General features: G+C 35.1%; 4 protein-coding genes across 19 annotated transcripts in view; 3 read left to right on the top strand and 1 right to left on the bottom strand.

The window, feature by feature from the left end:
- The window catches only part of LOC137495978 (uncharacterized), a 108662-nt gene extending 91242 nt beyond the window's left edge, over positions 1 to 17420 (top strand). Inside the window, exons 1-6 of one of the 2 annotated variants that reach the window (XM_073907384.1) lie at positions 12022 to 12645; positions 13712 to 14026; positions 14095 to 14271; positions 16199 to 16312; positions 16436 to 16476; positions 16607 to 17420. In XM_073907384.1, the coding sequence (XP_073763485.1) occupies positions 12603 to 12645; positions 13712 to 14026; positions 14095 to 14271; positions 16199 to 16312; positions 16436 to 16476; positions 16607 to 16729 (813 nt within the window). In that variant the 5' untranslated portion in view covers positions 12022 to 12602 and the 3' untranslated portion in view covers positions 16730 to 17420. Of the gene's footprint in view, positions 1 to 12021; positions 12646 to 13711; positions 14027 to 14094; positions 14272 to 16198; positions 16313 to 16435; positions 16477 to 16606 lie in introns of those variants that run through there. The other variant, XR_011015999.2, reaches the window with a different exon arrangement.
- The window catches only part of adgre9 (adhesion G protein-coupled receptor E9), a 40637-nt gene that overhangs the window by 12016 nt on the left and 9463 nt on the right, over positions 1 to 19158 (bottom strand). For 4 of the 14 annotated variants that reach the window (XM_021477476.3, XM_073906917.1, XM_073906894.1 and 1 more), the window contains 3 exons: positions 1303 to 1590; positions 1185 to 1213; positions 1034 to 1102 (listed from right to left, as the gene is read on the bottom strand). The exons of 2 other annotated variants lie outside the window; for them this stretch is intronic. In XM_021477476.3, the coding sequence (XP_021333151.3) occupies positions 1034 to 1102; positions 1185 to 1213; positions 1303 to 1590 (386 nt within the window). Of the gene's footprint in view, positions 1 to 1033; positions 1103 to 1184; positions 1214 to 1302; positions 1591 to 2685; positions 3451 to 16190; positions 16282 to 19158 lie in introns of those variants that run through there. 8 more of the 14 variants (XM_073906949.1, XM_073906959.1, XM_073906939.1 and 5 more) reach the window with 4 other exon arrangements.
- On the top strand, positions 3417 to 12022 carry LOC103909383 (uncharacterized). Its single transcript, XM_073907360.1, has 8 exons — positions 3417 to 4002; positions 4049 to 5102; positions 8926 to 9225; positions 9309 to 9425; positions 9501 to 9560; positions 9814 to 9918; positions 10002 to 10039; positions 10295 to 12022. The coding sequence occupies exons 2-8, from the start codon at positions 5060 to 5062 to the stop codon at positions 10487 to 10489; spliced, it is 858 nt and encodes a 285-aa protein (XP_073763461.1). The 5' UTR covers positions 3417 to 4002; positions 4049 to 5059; the 3' UTR covers positions 10490 to 12022.
- The window catches only part of LOC137495984 (CMRF35-like molecule 2), a 10475-nt gene continuing 8764 nt past the window's right edge, over positions 17448 to 19158 (top strand). For both annotated transcript variants that reach the window (XM_073907351.1, XM_073907350.1), the window contains exon 1: positions 17448 to 18725. In XM_073907351.1, coding sequence (XP_073763452.1) covers positions 18683 to 18725 — 43 coding nt within the window. In that variant the 5' untranslated portion in view covers positions 17448 to 18682. The remainder of the gene's footprint in view (positions 18726 to 19158) is intronic.

Raw genomic sequence — 19158 nt, 5'->3', positions numbered from 1 at the left:
AACTCATGTATCCATTTTCTTGTTAAACAATTTACTGTACATAACATTAAATTGGTAATAAATTATCTTTAGCAAAATATCTAACAATTCTGCAAAAAAAGTGTCCACAGAGCTGGTCAGAGCTGGTCTCCCAAGGTATTTTTTCCCCCTTCATTTCTGTGACTTTGAGTTTAGATTACTTTCCACTGATGCCTTTGGCTAGCATATTGAGGCCTAAAACACATTTAATATTCAGTGATAACTCCAGCTTGACAGCACTTGAACTTGTTTTATAATCAGTGAATGTTTCTTTGTTATTGAACTTAACCGAATCTTTACTGTATTGAATTAAGATGAATACGAACACTGTTTTCTTGGTCAGAGTTATTATAGTTATCATTAAACTATTTTAGCTTGAAATTTTCAATCGATTTCAGCTTGTAATATTCAGCTCATGTTTTCAACTAAAAGACTAAACTAACGCATAATGTAATTTACAAAAAAGAATAAGACTTTAACCAATATGAAAATTAAACCAATAAAAAATAATTCAAAGTATTAATAAAGACAATTCTGACTCTACTTTTGTGTTTTAATAATGTGAAGTGGCTTTTAAACAGTTTTTATTGTAAAGTACAACACAATAAATATGACTTGATTTAATTTGAACCATGTGGACTATTACATGTTTGCAATTTTAGACCACACCTATAATAGAATGCATATCCTGTACTGATAAGATTGTGAAACTGGCCAACAATAGATTTTTGTTTTATGCCTAAATCATTAGATTATTAAGTAAAGATCATTTTGCATGAAGACATTTTAGATACTGGTATTATATTAAGTCATGTCTGTGCACCAGTTTTTAGTACAAAAAAATACTGTAAGTGTAATCTGAAGATTGTTATTGTTATTTTTATTAGCAAGATAGTAACATTAACCAACTTCTATGGTAGAAAGGAACTAAACTATTTCAATACAAGCAAAAAATAAAGGTTAAATGTTTTTGATAATGACCCTATGTTGGTTCAGAACAGGAAACGTTACTCACTGTGGGAGACAGTTGACCTGACATATTGGATATCAGATTAAGCAGATTCGTAGTGCTTGCGACTGTCTGCTGCTCAAAACAAAGAAGAGAAAATAGTTCATCAGATCACATTACATGTAACGGAATTGTTTAGAAATTATTTCCCACATACGTTTGGAGAGCCGACTGAAGTTGTCATATCTATAAGGAGAGAATTAAAGAAATGTGTAAACGATTCAATTCAAACATCTGACATGAAGAAGCACAAGAAGACGTTGTGTTGTACACACCTCCAAGGCAGGTGCAGGAGTGTGTATCCGCACGGCAATCACAGAGGTCAGAATAAATGTCGTAGTTGCAGTTGATGCTGCAGTTGTAGGATCCGAGCTTGCAGGAGCAGCCAGAACTTTTACTGTTGCAGGAATAGGCCATGCAGGCAGTATTTTGTCCAAGACAGGCTCTCTCTACATAACTGGAGGTATTAGCACAGGTGCTTGTGTTCGCCAAAGGAGAGCAGTAGTAGCTCTTCTGACATTGTCCAATTGCTATGTTATATGCAACCAACATCAGCTGCAGTGCTAAAGAGATAAATCCATCAGTTATTATATAAATCTGTATAAATCACAGGATGTGTTTTGATTAGTAGACTAGACTAGACTCTACATTGTGCTGTTTTCTGGAAAATATGGGTGTCAAAATAAATTTTCGGTGCACCGCAATGCAGACAATTCAGTATCGTTCAGTAATAATCATAACCGTTATAATGTACTGACGTCATTTACCTCATATGCGTTAGGTCGCCGTAGCTTACTATGGCGAGGGAGAAACTGTGGACAGTTTCAATGCGTGTATTTGCTGGACAGTCTTTCACAGACACAGCAGAAGACTGTATTTCAATGCGATTGAGAAAATAAAAGTAAACTGCATTTCTCTCTCTCTCTCTCACTGTGGCCCATTTAAACGGCTGGCGTGCTGTTTCCTCTCCTCTCCGCTGTTACAGCGATACTTCTAAATACAGACACGAGAGCGTGGAGTTTTCACCACCGTGTCTCTAGTCTATCACGGGTCAGCTGTGTTCGCCTCTGCCGTTTGTCAGTGTCACTCAACTGTGAAGAGTGCCAGCATGTTAGAGCCAATCACAGCCCTTTCTGTTGAGCGTGTGACCAATCAAAGGGGTGTAAGAAAGACCTTGCCAGATAAGGAAAGCGAACGAGATATTTTTATTTCTTCTTTTGCTATGAATGCTTGTGTTAAAGGTACAGTTTATATATCTGACTGTTTGTATTAAAGGACACAATTGTATTACAAATAGTATATAATATAAATATATTCATATATTTTAGTACAAGAATTGCTGTGCTGTGAAAAAAAATATAAAATTGTGCATGGAAAGCATCGTCAATGCACCGTGATGCACCGAGATATCGAATTGAACCGAATCTATGGCATGATAATCGTAACCGAACCATGAGACCAGTGTAGGTTCACACTTCTAGTGAACATTGCTAAACTGCTAATTTTTGACAGAATTGCCATAAACTTGATTTGCCCAAAATGCTACTGATTTCCATATCTGTCAACGTCACCAATTTGCATTATTTCTTTTCTGAACGCTCATTTTTGAATAAACATTTATATTTTGTTTAACATGAGCTAAGAAAAAGGCTACTCACCTGTTAAATGAAGGATGAACTTCATATTGATCTGAAAAAGCTTAATATTCGCTAATTCTCAGACAAAATAATGTCCGCTGTCAACTGCTGAACGCAAGCGAATGACCATAAGCTCAGTAAAAAAATGCATTTGCATTATGTTTTCCACACCTCACATATACAAAACTGTTGCCTTTTAAACAGTGCACTACTGTCTAACATCATTTACATATTTTCTGGGAAATGTTATTCCTTGCAGGTCAGTTAGGGGTTGGACTGTTTCCCAAAAGTACCTCAAAAAGAAGCATTCAATTACTGCAACAAAGATCATCTTCTTTATACAACCAGCACTAGTTTATGATAAGTATATGCGAAAACTAAATACAATTTAAAAAATGTCAGTCATTTAAATAATTGGAAAGTGAGAACAGGCAATTTACATAGACGTAACAATCAGTTATTTTTAGATGTTATTCTTTGTAAGGACATTTGTTTCTTTGTTTTTATTTCAGCCTGAACCGATGCACAAGAAGAAAGAAGGACCTCCTCTGAATTAGGGTTGCTCGATTATTGAAAATATAATTCCAATTATTTTGGTCATAATTATATCAAATGATTACAAGAGGGCCATTTGACAAAAACTTATTAATTTCTAAAATAAGAAAATATATAAATATGCAGTTCCTAGCATAATTGAGTACATCCCCTTAGAAAATAAATATTTTTTTCCATTTCTCAAGGAATATTAAACTGTTTTATTATATTCATTAAAATAAGAATGTAAATAACATGCCATCTTTGGGAATAGAAAGATAATGCATTTAAATTCAAATAAGCCATTTACAAAACGCACAGGGGCGCAGAAGGAAGTGCTCCTCAGTTGGCTTTTTGTGTGGAGTTTGCATGTTCTCCCTGTGTTTGCGTGGGTTTATTCTTGGTGCTCCGGTTTCCCCCACAGTCCAAAGACATGCAGTACAGGTGAGTTGGGTAGGCTAAATTGTCCATAGTGTATGAGTGTGAATAAGCATGGATGTTTCCCAGAGATGGGTTGCAGCTGGAAGGGCATTTGCTGTGTAAAAACATGTGCTGGATAAGTTGGCGATTCATTTCGCTATGGCAACCCCAGATTAATAAAGGGACTAACCCGAAAACAAAATGAATTAATTTAAATGTATTTAAAACAGGGCAGCATGGTGGGGCACATCACAGCAAGAAGGTCGCTGGTTTGAGACCCGGCTGGGTTAGTTGGCAATTCTGTGTGGACTTTGCATGTTTTCCCCGTGTTTGCATGGGTTTCCAGTCCAAAGACATGCGCTATGCTGGATAAGTTGGCCATTTATTTTGCTGTGGCCACCACGAAAAGAAAATGATTGAATATTAAAACAACTAAAATTTATATTTTCATACCTAGTTAATACTAATTTAGAGTTAAGATGCAAACATTTAGTCTTTAAGACACTATGAATGACTGAAAACCCTGATAGGCTGCTGTCATTCTTGCCATTAGTGTTTATGTTCAGCTCTGGGTTCACTTTTCCAGCCAATAGCAAGACAGCAACTACTGTGGAGGTGGGGATAAAGATTGGTCAAATTTAGATAAACAACCAATGCATAAAATAAATGTAATTTCATATCATGATAATGGTGTATTCACGATTTGTTGTGCAGCCCTATCCACAATAATAATAACAAAAAAAAAACTGATCTCAGACCAGAAGCTAATAACACCAACGAGCTCATGTCACAAGCAAACAGAGGATGTGGTCATATAGTACGTCACTCGAAGACATTAACCACACACTCATAAATCTCTCATCATCCCTATCCAGAAAGGGATGATTTTTATAAGCATGCAAAACATCTTGTAAACTAAATTATTTGCAATTCAAATGATTCAAAACACAGACGAATGTCTTGAATGCAGGTCAATAAAGAAAGATGCTACTTGCAGCTAAACTAAGTGTAGTTCTGAAGTCTACAGCAAAAGAGGGTGCTCTGATAAAAATCACACTTTAATCTTACTCCATATATGCATACACACATCAGTGGTTCACAGACATGCTGAAATAATGTATGTCCAACTACATCACACTGATTAGCATCAGACTGCTCAGACAAAAATAGTCTAACAAGATGCTGTGACAGGAAACGCAAACCAGATATCTGCGAAAGGGCTTCAAGTGTTAAACCAGGAAGCAGATGCTGTTCCAGTACATGCATGAGGTCTTCTATGATTTAAACATTTAGACATTGTATATTGTTTTGACATTAGATATCGTATATTTCTCAAGAACTAAAAAAACTGTGCATATTAATCAGAATCTTCATGGCAGTTAACTTGAACCTGAACCAGGAAGCACTAATATAAAGCGGAATTTAACAGGTTTATTCAAAGATGAAGTTAATCTGTGTTCTTTGGATCTGGATTGGTCTGTCAGGTGAGCTCTCTATTTATATTTCCACTGTTGTTGTAACCTGTACTGTAGTAACTTTTTTACTGTTGTGTTTGTATCCCTATTTAAAATGACCAGTAACTGGTTTGATACGCTTGTCTGAATAGTGTTCACACACTGTACAAGTCCTAGATAAGAAAAGTGACTATGTAAACCATGTAAGTTAACCATGTAAATAGAGTTAACAGAACATACAGTGGTGTGAAACCCACTCACGGATTCTGCACGTTTCTCACACTTTAATGTATCAAACAAATTGAAATATTAGATAGTGAACATGTCATGGCCCCGTTTAAACCTAATAACAAGTTCGACCAACCTAACCAGCAACAACAGCAATCAAGCATTTTTATTACTTGCAATAAGTATGTTACACAATAAGCGCTGTGGAGGAATTTTGGCCCACTCATCTTGTCATGTCACAAAATCTCAATAGGATTCAGATCAGGACTTTGACTAGGCCACTCGAAAGTCTTCATTATGTTTTTCTTCAGCCATGTAGAAGTGGATTTGCTGGGGTCCGTTCTTCGTACCTCGCTTAAATGATCTAAGATTATTTGGCAGATCCTGGATCTTTTAATCTTGATAACTGATCTCTCGCTAATTTGGTTCTTCAAACAAGTTCGCGAATTAGATTAGAATGTCTGGATAAACTGATCTGAGATCGCTGCGTGTGTTATGAAGGACAGATCTATCAATCCTCGAAATCATGATCAGCAATGCAATGATTGGCTGACGGCACAGCAGCGTAATGACATCATCTGATTAATATTCAATTATCCATGTGAGCAAAATTACATTAAATTAGCAGTAAACGGTTTGTTTAATATGACACGCAAGAACTTTCCACATTTGTTGTGAGCTGCAGGCTTTACACTTTCATTTGTCAAGACAAGAGTATTCATCATGCATTTCAATGCAAATCAATGTATTTAGTTCCACATTTAGAAAATATTTTCTTTATTATAGTAGCCGTTTTTTAATCGGTGTAAAGAATAACTGGTTGTTTACAAAAGCATTTTCATATTGGTAAAGGCGTCTGCAACTTTTGTGAAGCATCACTGGCATATTAACTATCAAAACATGTTTATGACTACATAAATGTATTATTGCTTTAAAAAAAGTCACATATTGTGCATTTCTATTATACACAATTTGTATTAAAGCGATCTAAAAAGTTCATATCGATAAGTTTTCTCTTTGCACCACCAGGTGGCAGTCTTTGTACTTTCATTTTGAGGGTGCAGATTGCATACGTTTTATTAATATGTATAACTTTATTTATCTTATTAATGACTTTAACTTTATATATAGTTAAAAAATATGTACCATTTTCCCAAGTGTATATAACTACTACTGTAAGAAAATATCAGAATTCGGAACATACTTTCTGTATTATCTTTGCTTGAACTGAGCCGATCTAATCCTGTTTATATGAATTGAACCTGCTCCCGATCAGGTTTGACCTAGCAGAACTGTTGCCATGACAACAACTCTCGGATCAGCTTTGAAGAACGAAACGATCCTGGATCATGTCAAATCGTCAATATCCAAATCCAGCTAACTGAGTAATCCACGTACGAAGAACGGACCCCAGGTGTTCTTTGGATCATTGTCCTACTCCAGAACCCAAATTTGCTTCAATTTGAGTTCACTAAAAAAATGGACAGACATTCTTCTTCAGGATATTTTGGGACACAGCACAACTCATGGTTCCATTTATCATAGCAAGTCTTTCAGGTCTCGAAGCAGTAAAATAGCTCCAGACCATCACATTTTACTGTTGGTATGGTGTTTTTTTGTTTTTTGTTTTTTGTTTTTCAACAGTGTTACTTTTACCCTACACAGACACAAATCTTCCAACATGTTTTAGTCTTCTGTGCCATGTAAACCATATCTGCGCAGTCTCTATCTTATGGTGGAGTCATGAACACTCAACCAAAGCAAATGAGGCCAGCAGTTATATATTATATACAGAATCAGAGCTCAACAATAAGGACTGCCCGATGGCCCGGGGCAGCAGATAAAATGGTTAATGGCCCGACCGGACCAGTGCTGCCTTGTCACTAAATTTGAATTTGCCTGGGACTATTTGTCAGCTGCATGCAAATATAGTCTTAGAATCGAGAAACAATTTGTGCTTTTAAGTCTTTAAATGCTACCTTTTCTGTGAAGTCATAAACACCATATTGCTTTTCGGTTCCTCTTATCAGATTGGATGTTGTGAGCACATAATTTTTTTTTTGTAACCTGGTAAAAACCAGCACAGTGAAGAGACGACAACATGGCCACATCAATTTAAAAGGCTAAAAGAGAACATCCGTTTCTAACATTGTAGAAACAGACATTTACATGGGTACAACACCATGAAAAATGAAGTGATGTTTTGCATAGTTTGCAAACTTTTAAGTCAGCCACCTTTTGTTTTGCAATAAAATACTTGCACATTTTCCATACTGCAAAATATTTTAACATTTTTTAAATATTAAAATTCTAGATTCACAGATATTTTTTACACATTATTCAAAATATTTGGCTAAGAAATAGCTATATTGGCTTTTTTTTTTTTGTGGTGAGGGGCCTGTGAAAATTTTGGCAGGACAGGTAAAAATCTGAACCACTGGTCCAATCGGGCCAGTAGAAAATATCCTTAGCGTTGAACCCTGAGGGGGCTTTTGTGACCTGTTGGATGAGTTGTCGCTCATCTCTTGCGGTAATAAAATTCCAGGGAAGGTTCTTCACTGTTCCGTGTTTTTGCCATTCGTAGATAACTGCAAAGTCCCTTTAAGGCAAGTAATTTCACTCGATGGCCATCTTTGAAACACCTCTTGGGCAGTATGCTTGGGCATTCTGTTTGAACAGGGAAACATTAAATTCTCCAAAACTGTTTGCCAAGCTTATGATTGCATTACAAATTTGGAATCACTAATAAAATTAAACAACGGTCTAAAAAGTTTTGGCTCTAAATGTTTGAATCAAACAAAATCTGTATTTTTTCATGTTGCCCAAACTCTACACATTCTCATTCTCTGAATAATGGCCGTCAGTCTCAGTCAGTCTATAGCGATTAATGATTGGTTCCTGTATTAGTAGGTGGGGCTTAATTCGCCATATTGACTGTTACAGTTTTACCCATTCAAAACTATTTGAGTGACGTGTCTTGTGTATAATATAGTCTTTGATAATAGCCATCACTCTGGTTTGCTGCAGTTCTAAAGCTTTAGAAATATTGTTATAACTATTTCTAGACTGGTAGATCTCTATTATTATCTTTGTCACTTGTTTTTAAATTTCTATGGATGTCCGTATAATGACTAGCTTTTAAGGATCTTTTGATCTACTCCACTTGTAGAGTAGGTCCTATTTCCAGCGGATGCCCTTCCAGCCGCAACCCATCCCTGGGAAACATTCACACATGCCCACTTACACTCATACACTACGGACAATTTAGCCTACCCAATTCACCTGTAGCACATGTCTTTGGACAGTGGGGGAAACCGGAGAACCCGGAGTAAATCCACGCGAACCCTTGACCATTTTGACACTAAAATGAACTTTTATTGTTAGCATATAATAAAGCCAATCTGCCAAAACCACAGGTTCTGGAATATCTGGTCAACTTTTTTAAAACAACATTTCAATATTTTCTAATATGGTTCATGCTTATATTTTATTGATTCCAATGTATACATTTCTTTTTAACTGAACTATAACTTTCCAGCATGTTAATTAACTGAATTGACACTTATTAAGATGACTATTTGGTAATAAATGTATTACCATTAACATTTCCATCAAACTGTTTCAGCTACTGATGGGAGTAGTCTACATGGAGATGCAGGGAACTACATCAATATTTCTTGTTCCCATAGCTGGGCTTCAAACAACAAAAAGTTTTTCTGCAGAGATCCATGTAATGACAAGAATGATATTTTAGTAAACTCTGACAAGTCATCTAAAGGAAGATACACACTGAATGACTTTGGAAAAGGAGTCTTTATTGTGACCATCACTGATCTGAAAGAGTCTGACTCTGGGGTTTACTGGTGTGGAGTGGAGAGATCAATTAAAAACACATTTGTTGAAGTCAAACTGGCAGTATATAAAGGTAAGGATGATGCTTAGTATTAGCAGTGCAAATACTCATTTGCATATCAAATACTCTCTATATGTTAATTATTATTTGTTTAGGCAAAACTTTAAAACAACCCAAAATTCCAAAAACAGTGACAGATCCTCAATCCTCAACAAAAAGTGTAATCTCTTCATCTTCAACACTTGATGACTTCTCCAGTTCTTCTACAGCAGGTAACAGTTAATCAGTATTGATCATTTGTCTATATGAATGAATAAATTAATGAATGAATTTCTCTTCTTTTATAGAATTTAAATATCCTGCGTTTTCATCCAGACCAGCTTTTTATGAGAATACTAAACAATTAGGTGAGTTGTAATTTACCTTATTCTGCAATGCAGAAGTATCCATAACAATTGAGTTTTAATCAAAAAGCGTAAAAATGGCTACTCCTAAATTTGTTATGAAAATACACTTTGGATGGCCTGGGGTAAGCAAATAATAAGAAATTGTTAATTTTTGTGTTAACTTTGAGAATGCCGTTACAATTAAGTTTTTGAAGGTTGAGATAATTCTGCAATGCTAATGGGACTGTTAATCAAGTGTTTCTGTTGATTTTAGATTATCAGATGTTCACTCCCATCATTCTGACTCTCGTGGTAATTATATTTGTGGTAGTTCTCTGTTTAGTTTACATGCGAAAGAGAAAATCACACAATTCTGATGGTAAGTGACAATATGCTGCATTCTCTAAATATAGTCTTCCACATAATCTGTCAGCTAAAACATTTCATTGTTTCCAACTTTAGCTGATGCGGAAATGCAAAGCACCACATATACTACAGAGGTGAGGAAGAAAACTTAAGTGTTGAATTTTTTTATTATTATTTTATTTTCTCAATTTATCTTTGGAAATTCTGACTTCTAAGTGAAATGAATTATAATACAGGCATTATATTCATACTGCTATCTGTGTAGGTCATTTATTGAATTTCAATGCATGCTAATTTAACTTACATCATATCTAATAATGATCATCAAACATATGTAACATGCCAGAAATGAAAGTAACTTAAACATTGTCTTGTTCACTATATTTAAGACGTCGCTGAATCAACAGGCTGCTGGTGATTATGAGGAGATCACAGAGACCCCGCAGCAGATCAGCACACACTCCACTTATTGCAATGTGATTAAAACTCATACAGCCAATCAAAACCAAGATCCCCCACCATATTCCCTCCTCTCCTTTCAGCCAAGCTGCACCAAACAATCTCCAAACAACAGCGCTGATTAGGTTGGATTAAAAAATCCAACCCAGGCTCATTCTGAACGTACTCCTATATACATTTCTGAAAAGGGGCAAACACATTCCAGGAGCTATGTTTCTTGCAGTTTTTTGTTTTGGCGAATCCACCAGTGTCCGCTGTGTATGCTTTTTTAAGATCTCATTTTCTCTCAGTAGTGCCATTCACGCCACCAGAGGCCGCTATGTGCTGACTGACTGACCAATCAACTGACCCAGCCTCCTCCTTCCCTAAACCCAACCAATAGTGTTTTAAAAAGCACCATTTGACTCACCCACCCACTTCCCCAAACCCAACCAACAGCGATCCAGAAAAAGTCAAGCCCTCACTCCAGCCTGATTTTTACAACTTTTCCGATTTTACCAGACTCGAACCCTGTCATCGCGGTAAACTCCACTTTACGTCACAAGTCTCCCCACGTACATGGTCGAGCTACTGAGCAAACTGGTAACAGTGGCACAGCTGTCCACACGGAGGTAAGCGGTCAGCTGGTAAGAGCAAAAAAGGAACAGCGTCATACCGCCCCATAGCGCTCATTTTAAAGACAAAATGCAGCCATATGTTTCTCTGGCTATATAATTGATGATCTACAGAAATTTATACAGGGGTTTGTTTTCAGATTGAGCCTACATTGAAAAAAATCCCATAACATTATTGTAGCAATTTACATTTTTAATAAACTGTATTCATTAATTCGATGTTTACATATTGCAGCAGAAAAACAGTATATTATTTTACCCTACAGATGTTTTGTGTAGGCTATATCTATCTAGCATTTAACTACTAAGCTTTGTTTATACCCTTGTTATACTACCAATTAAGACAGATAATGCTATAGCGTTAAAACAGATGCAGTGTTGTCTGTGTAAATGTAATTTTCAGTAACAAAGGCACATTTTAACGGAAAAAAAAAATCAGTTGGCTTGATAACTAACAAGAGTAACTTTAAATATGTTGACCTATCATTATTTTTTTTTAATAATTGCTTTTTTACAATTCTGTTTGCACTTTCTGGCTGCCTACTAATTGAAACCAATTATCAGAGGCATGTATGATTCATAGAATTAGTATGTCTAAGTTAATTGATAACAGATTGTGTGTTTTTTTTTTTTTTGGGGGGGGGGTGGAGATGCATGTTTATTGTAAATGAATCAAAATCTTAGATCCTAATGTTGCACAAGTTTCAGAGATTCTGATGATTGTACGACCAAAAACCCATTTATGTACAAGCAATCAGGAAGTAAACTGTAGAACAACAAATACATGTGACTAAACTAACTTTCTTTTCATTGTTCCTCTTACTGCCCGTTACCTGGTCCTGTTTCAAATATATTTCTCTGATGACATCCTGTGCTGCAATTTCATTTAAAGTATTATTTGTATATTGGACAATGTATATTTGTATATTTTATGCTGCTACTTGTTGTTTGTGTCATCTCTATGCACCCATTACTCTGAGAGTAATGCAATATAAATTCTCTGTATGTTTGTATATGTGAACTGACAATAAAGCGGTCACTTTAAATGTTACCATCTTGTCATTTTGCCAACTGAAAAAATAACGACTCCATAATTAGTTTGTACTGTAAATATGTTTCGTACAAACACCTATTATATAAACTTGAAGTTCAGTTCATTGACATTTGTTAATGTTTTAAAGCTATAATTCAATTAATTTTCCCAATACCAGCATGATATGCAGTGAGCTACATTCAAGTCTTTACAGGTAGTCATTGAAATACTCAATGGAAAAACCCTGTTTTGGGGTTGTTACTGGTGATTTTGAACTTTTGTCACAAAAAAATAAAAAATGACACTTTAATCAATTTCAATGGAGTTATCGAGGTTCTTTGCCAGATAAAGAATCTCTCATACAGATTGGCCTTCTTCAAAAATACCCTTTTAAAACATACCAATGGGAAACAACTCTAGTATTAGAAAGGAAGTGGTCACTAAACCATGCATGTTTTCGTGGTATTTTATGGTTTTGAAGACACAAAAAAAACACCTTTATTTTAAGTGTGATCTCAGTTGGACACCTAAAGACTACTCAGTCTATCCTACATAGTGCAAAGCTCGGACTCAGCAGAATTACTGCTCAAAATGAAGTTATTCTGTGCTTTCTGGCTCTGGATCTTTCTGTCAGGTCAGTTTTCTACACATTTATCACAGTCAGTAAAAATAGCAGTAATTCCTGTTTTCTATTAAGCTGCCAAATTATTGACTGATTGATATAATATTTAATATGAGATTGTTTCTATAGTTGGGCACCACAGTGACCAGATTTAATTAATGGTTTAAAGCTATAATTAAATTTATTCACATATATTTATTAAGCAGATACATTTATCCAATGCAACTTACAAAGGAGTATATGAAAATCTTAAATCACCAGAAAAATACCGTTTGTATGCAGTGACAAGTATTGGCTAGTTTAGCATTTGTGAGTTTGATATTGTCTATATAAAACACATAAGCAGCGCAAACAGATATGTTAAGAACAGAATAGGAAGTGCTATTATGAAAAGATTATGTGTTGACAAAACTGATGGCGTCTTCAGCTGTTTCTTAAAAATGGACAAGACTCAGCTGTTTGGGTTTGAAATTTTCAAATCAATCTGCAATTTTATATTTGATCAGATTTACAGTCTGAAATTTTTGCATCTCAAAAAAATAAATACAAGCTTACATTGCTCAATCACAACTCTGCCTCCGAAATATTCGCTCAACATAAATTCAGACATTTTGAGAGGGGTTTTGACAATTCAGTGCCATCATACAAGTAAAGACAAAATCTCTGCCAAACTAATTAACTTCATCTCGCAACACAGAGCTCTTTGACAATCAAACTGCATAATATAAAGACAGATAATGACGGGTGCTTGACAATCACTTCTGTTGCCTATTGTAAACTGGCTCCATGCTGCTGTTATGTGTGTGTGTGTTTGTGTCTTCGTGTATTTGACATACTGCTAGTCTCTGTTCAGGGTCTAATGGACACAACATTTCCTTATTATTAAATTTGCATTAAAAAATTCATTTTTAGGATAACGAATATAAAAATTTAAAGCAAAATTTAATTCTTATAGAAATGTTTTTCAACAAATTAATCCACCAGCAGGAGTGAAAGTCCAATTGATTTTGCAATGACTGATTTGATTGATTTCAAATTGAAATGAATTGAAATATTGTGCATTCATTTTATCCAACAGGATTTGGTATTGCAACTTCTGCAGATATTAACATACAAGAATACACTGGAAAATATGTGATAATTATATGTTCCCATAAATGGGCCTCAGATAACTTCAAGTACTTCTGCAGAGATCCATGCACATATAAAGACGGTGCTCTTGTCTCTTCGAAACAAGCAGAAGTAGGGAGATACAGATTGAAAGATTTAGGAGATGGCTCCTTCACTGTGACCATCGCTGATCTACAAGAGTCAGACTCTGGGATTTACTGGTGTGGTGTGGAGAGATCAATTAAAGACACATATGAGAAAGTCATACTGGAAGTCTCTAAGGGTAAGAATGACTTTTTCCAGTGTCATTTGTATTTTTCTCAGTTATTTATTTTTTCTTCTCCTATGCAGATCCTAATGAAAGCATCGCCACATCCACACAAGCATACACAGACATGCACACATTCATGGATTCACACACAACCTACACACAACCAGAACTATCCTCAGAGTCTCCGTCCACCACAGCGAGCAGTACCTGCAGATATTCAACCCTGGACAGCCTCACATTCCCACCCTCAGTTTCAGGTGACAACTTTATCAACCCTAATTTTAATCCGTATATTATAAGCCTTTAATAACGCATGGTTAGTTTCTTTTAGTTTGACAAAGAAATTAAAAGCCATTACAACTCAAATGTGGCTATATATTATTTGTGACAGTTACAAAACGAAGAGATTTGTTGACCGGTAGTGCTTGAAATGTTCATTCAGTGTTTTATGGGGAAAAAACTAACACTAAGTATGGAACAACTGATGATGGGCGCTTGAATTATTAAAAAAATAATTCACAACCACAATATGATTTAATATTAATAATAATTAAATGGACTAAAGTTAATTATTCTTCTTATAACTAGGGCTGGGCAATTAATCGAAATTCGACAATTCAGCACCTATAATTTTTACAAGTTGATTTTTTCAGGACATCACATGACCCCGCTCTGTTAAACGCTAAGGCTTATTTATATTTCTGTGGCCACTTTGCAGCCACATCTAATCTCTTGTCAAGTAGGACGATGGACCTATTCTTAAGCATTACTTTGCACTACAATGACAATGATTTGAAGCTGCTCTGGGATGCATTGATACGGCATATTTTCCGATATATCAAAATTATTTACAATAAAATAATTTGTTTACAGAAGATGCAAGAAATGCACTTTAAAATACTATTTACAGGATATACTAGAGTTGTTTTATTTAGAAAAGATATAGCTTATTTACTACTTTAAATATGAAAGACACTAATGCTGCGCTCACACCAGACACGTAAGAAGTGTCAAGTGCGAGTTTCAAGTGTCAAGTGCGATTTTTAACAAAACTCTGCACAGAAACAGTAAAAAAAATGTCAGCAGATTCCGTCTGGCCCTACTTATGCCGTTGCGCCTGTTGTTGGTATCCCAGGGGGAAATTCTCCTGCCGACACCAGACAACAGTTCATCAAACTCGGCTCAGTCGGAATTCATGCTGGAAGCTTCCATCATCCAGGTATAGTTTCTGGAGGAGTTTATAAACTTACAGAGCTGGGTGCACCTCTGAAAGAATGAAGTGAACTCAGACACGGCAAGTATGGAAGCTGTTTTTCAGCCTTCAATTTCTTAGCCATTTAGCAATGAAGCTACAGTCACCAGGCACACAGAAGCCCTGCCCATGACGCGAATCAGCGTCTATTGTGAAGCAGATTTGACGAGCGAATGAAGCGGATTTGACGCGCAAATGAAGTGAGTAAACTCAAAATGTTCACACGTCTATTTAGGCGCAAAAAGCTCAATTTATCCGAGCGTTCTGCGTCTGGTGTGAACACAGCATAACAATAATTTATTTTGTGTCCAAAAGTGAAAGCTATTTGTTACTTTTTTTTAATAAGAAAAAGTTCTCTGTTGGTTTTAGGCATTGTAATTTCATTCAAAAATCTCTTATTTGTAATTTATGAGAATATTTACTGTACAAAACCTGTCAGTGAAATATGAGGGCAATAAATAAATAAATAAATAAATAAAGTTACTAAAATAATTATTCATTAATCATAATGGAGTTAAAATGATCAATTAATCTAGACTTTGATTTTAGGCCAAATTGCCCAGCCCTACTAATAACACACCAAAATACATTGTTCAGATGTTGCATTTCAGACATTTGTCCTCAAACTGCTCCTGTGTGTAGCATTTGTTTCTCACAAACCTTTTACTAAAAGTAGCAGCTGTGAAATAACTGGAATCATTCAGCATAGTGATAAGGAACTGTAATGCAATCAAAACCTGCCTGGCAATACTTTAGCTGTGTGTTCCCCTAACAAAAATATAACCGCACATGTTTAGCAGCCAATCAGAATCGAGCATTCAACACCCCCGTAGTAAAATTTGTAGGATTTTAAGAAGGTACATCTGAATTTTTAGTGGGAATTTCCACATGTAACCAAAACCAATAATCAATTCTCTCTCTCACTTCCTCAGCATCTGTACACACTTCGCCATATGCTGCTGTTGGTCTGGGCTTGGCAGTGATCATACTTTTGGTTGGTTTAATCACTGTTCACCTGTACAGGAAGAGAGTCAAAACATCAGAAAGTATGTGCGCACAAACACACTCCCACTCGCGCACACACACACACACACACACACAAGTATCAAAATAATTAAAAGCTTGTTTCAAATAAACATGAAGCCAATACTCTTTTTAATGTTTTGCAGCAGCAACATCTGCAGACAGAAGTGACGGATTCAAAGAGGAGGTGAGACACATTGATGATTCTGACCAAAATCAAAATGAATGATCCTTACTAATGATGTTGTCGGATTTCTAATATGTACATCATTTTACTCAGAACTGTCAAGTAAATTAATATTGTCATTCATTTTTAGGGCATACAGAAGAGCACAGAGATTAAATCTACAGACACGTATGAAGTCATGAGAAGCCATTCATATTCGATTTATGAGAATTTAGACGAGGGCCAAGTGCATGAAGATTATGGAAATCTCTGATTGCAGCAATGAGCTATATGCACAACAAAGGACCCTTATACACCATAGACTTCACATAGACATAAGCCTTTATTTAGTTGTTCAGGCATAAACTGAGATCAATTTTATATGCAAGCGCCATCAGGAGCAGTAGGTAAGTGCAGATACTCCATTGCAAATACTGTGGTAAAATAAATTTGTATATTTTATAGACATGGCGCGGAACACCAGAATTTAATTTAGTGCTTCTTGTCTGATGCCCTCTTTGTAGTGAAGATCATTGATTTTCAAACAGATCTTAAACATGCCAATTGTGTAACTGCCCCATTATTGTTTGGGAGTTCAGTTTATAAAATATCAAGTATGTAAGAATATTTTGTAAATAGTTTCTGTGCAAAAAACAAAACAAAAAAACAATCATGCTCCTGAGTTTTCATATTCTGTGTACTTTGATAAAAAAGTGACCTTCCCAACTCAAAACAAATCACAGTAAAACTAAATTATTTAACATACATATAACGCTGCATTTATCATATGCTGTGTTTCACTTGCTTGTTTGCTAAATAAAAGTCAATGACTTGCCTGAAGCCAACCATAACCTATACTGTCATGAATTATTACATGTTTTTGCATTCTTCCTTCATTATTTTATTTGTTTTATTACCATAAATGTTTGGATATTGCTTACTGGAAAATAAATAATGGGATAATGCTTTATTTTTTTCATTATGTTAAGGTACGCAGATGATATATCTCCAACCTGATTTGGATTAACATCTATGTTGATCCTAAAACAACATTCCATTCAGCCAATCAGAATTAAGGAATATGTTTACAGTTTATGGTTTATGCACTTCTACATGATTGTCATCCAAATATGATTTTCCTCTAATTTTGGGAATTATTTACAGTTATGGTTGGGATTAGGAGTAGGAAATAGGTATGGAATACATTTTCAAACAAAAATGATGTTCCAGGATCAACATGGATGTTAATCCAGGACCACATCATACCTGGCAAAATAATAACGTACAATGATATATTAATTCATTTGTATCATTCTTCATTTATATCTGATTTTAAAAAATGCAAGATATGAATAAATTTATAAAAAAAAAAAAACAGAAAAAAATGATAAAAAATTAATTAATTCTAATTCTAAAAAATTAATTAATAATCTCCTGCTGAATTACTGTATTTCATTAACACACCAGAGAGGCTAAAACTACATTGAAATTGTATTGAACTTTTACATTAAGGCAAATGTGACACATTGACACATACTGATTGTCATTGATTTCCTAAGAGTTTTACCATGTATTTGTGCAAAGCAATGTTTTGGAATAAAAATTCTTTTTTTATATAAATAATCAAAAATACTCTATAATAAACAATTAAAGTTCTGTAGCCATGAAATCAAAGTAGTTCATCAATGTTTTTTACTTGAGGTTTTTCTAAAGGCTTTTATGATAGATTTTGTAAGTATTAAGGCCTGGTCAACCTAGATCAATATTTGCTGGAAAAAACGTGCTTGTTTCTGCAAAAACAAAACTAATCTGAGAAGAGTTTTAATTCCCGCTACCTGCTAGCCAATGAAATATTCAGACAGTGTAGTACAGCATCTGAAGAGGGTTTATTTCACACTGGCCGAGGATCAGACTGCACACCTCAAGCTTAACATTACCGATCACGGAAAGCAGATGGAACCTGACCCTGGACCTGTGTGAAATGAGGATGTGCATTCAAAGCAAAAGTGAACAAGGAGGAAGTGGTCAGGTTTTGGATGTGAATGTGTGGGAGTGTGTGCATGTAGAAACCGGTACACATGTTAGAAAGAGTGTAGATGAGGATCTAGACATACGGGTTTGTTACTGCTTTTTGGTATAACCGAGGTGTTATAACAGCCAATATTAAAAACTGAACATAGAAAACTAAAACTGGACCAGAACAAACAGAAAAGGATCCTGACTCAGGATGAGGTTCGTCTGTGTTCTTTGGCTCTGGACATTTATATCAGGTGAGTTTTGCACAGATTTTTTTAAAGGTACATAAGAAATATACAAATAGAAATAAAGAAGGAAAACTGAGAGCTATTATATTTAAAACTATTCGAACACAACCATGCTAATTATTAGTAATGCTGGAAAAAAGTCTATACAATATTTTCCTGATGAGTTTAAGTATTTTTATTGTAAATCTTTTAAAGACTTAACACATTATGGTTCACTTAAAAATAAACAAATAAAATGGTTATAAATAATATAATCAAAAAAATTTCTAAGCATTATTTTAGAATGATTTCTGAATGATTATGCGACACTAAAGATATCAAAGGAACAAGTTATATTTTAAACAATATTAAAATAAACAACAGTCACTTCGAATTGTAAAAATTATACTGTTTATTTTGTTTATTAGACCAAATAAACGTAGACTTTTGACTGTAGAAA

Source organism: Danio rerio, chromosome 1, assembly GCF_049306965.1.
Source record: "Danio rerio strain Tuebingen ecotype United States chromosome 1, GRCz12tu, whole genome shotgun sequence".
In the NCBI taxonomy this organism is placed as follows: Eukaryota; Metazoa; Chordata; class Actinopteri; order Cypriniformes; family Danionidae; genus Danio; species Danio rerio.
Note: the sequence above shows the minus strand (reverse complement) of the source record. Positions and strands in the feature narration are given on the sequence as shown.

Coding starts and splice junctions, on each gene's coding strand:
- LOC103909383 (XM_073907360.1), top strand. CDS start 5,060: ATGAAGTTAATCTGTGTTCTTTGGATCTGGATTGGTCTGTCAG. Junction 9,426..9,500: donor CTCCAGTTCTTCTACAGCAG/GTAACAGTTAAT, acceptor CTTCTTTTATAG/AATTTAAATATCCTGCGTTT. Junction 9,561..9,813: donor TGAGAATACTAAACAATTAG/GTGAGTTGTAAT, acceptor TGTTGATTTTAG/ATTATCAGATGTTCACTCCC.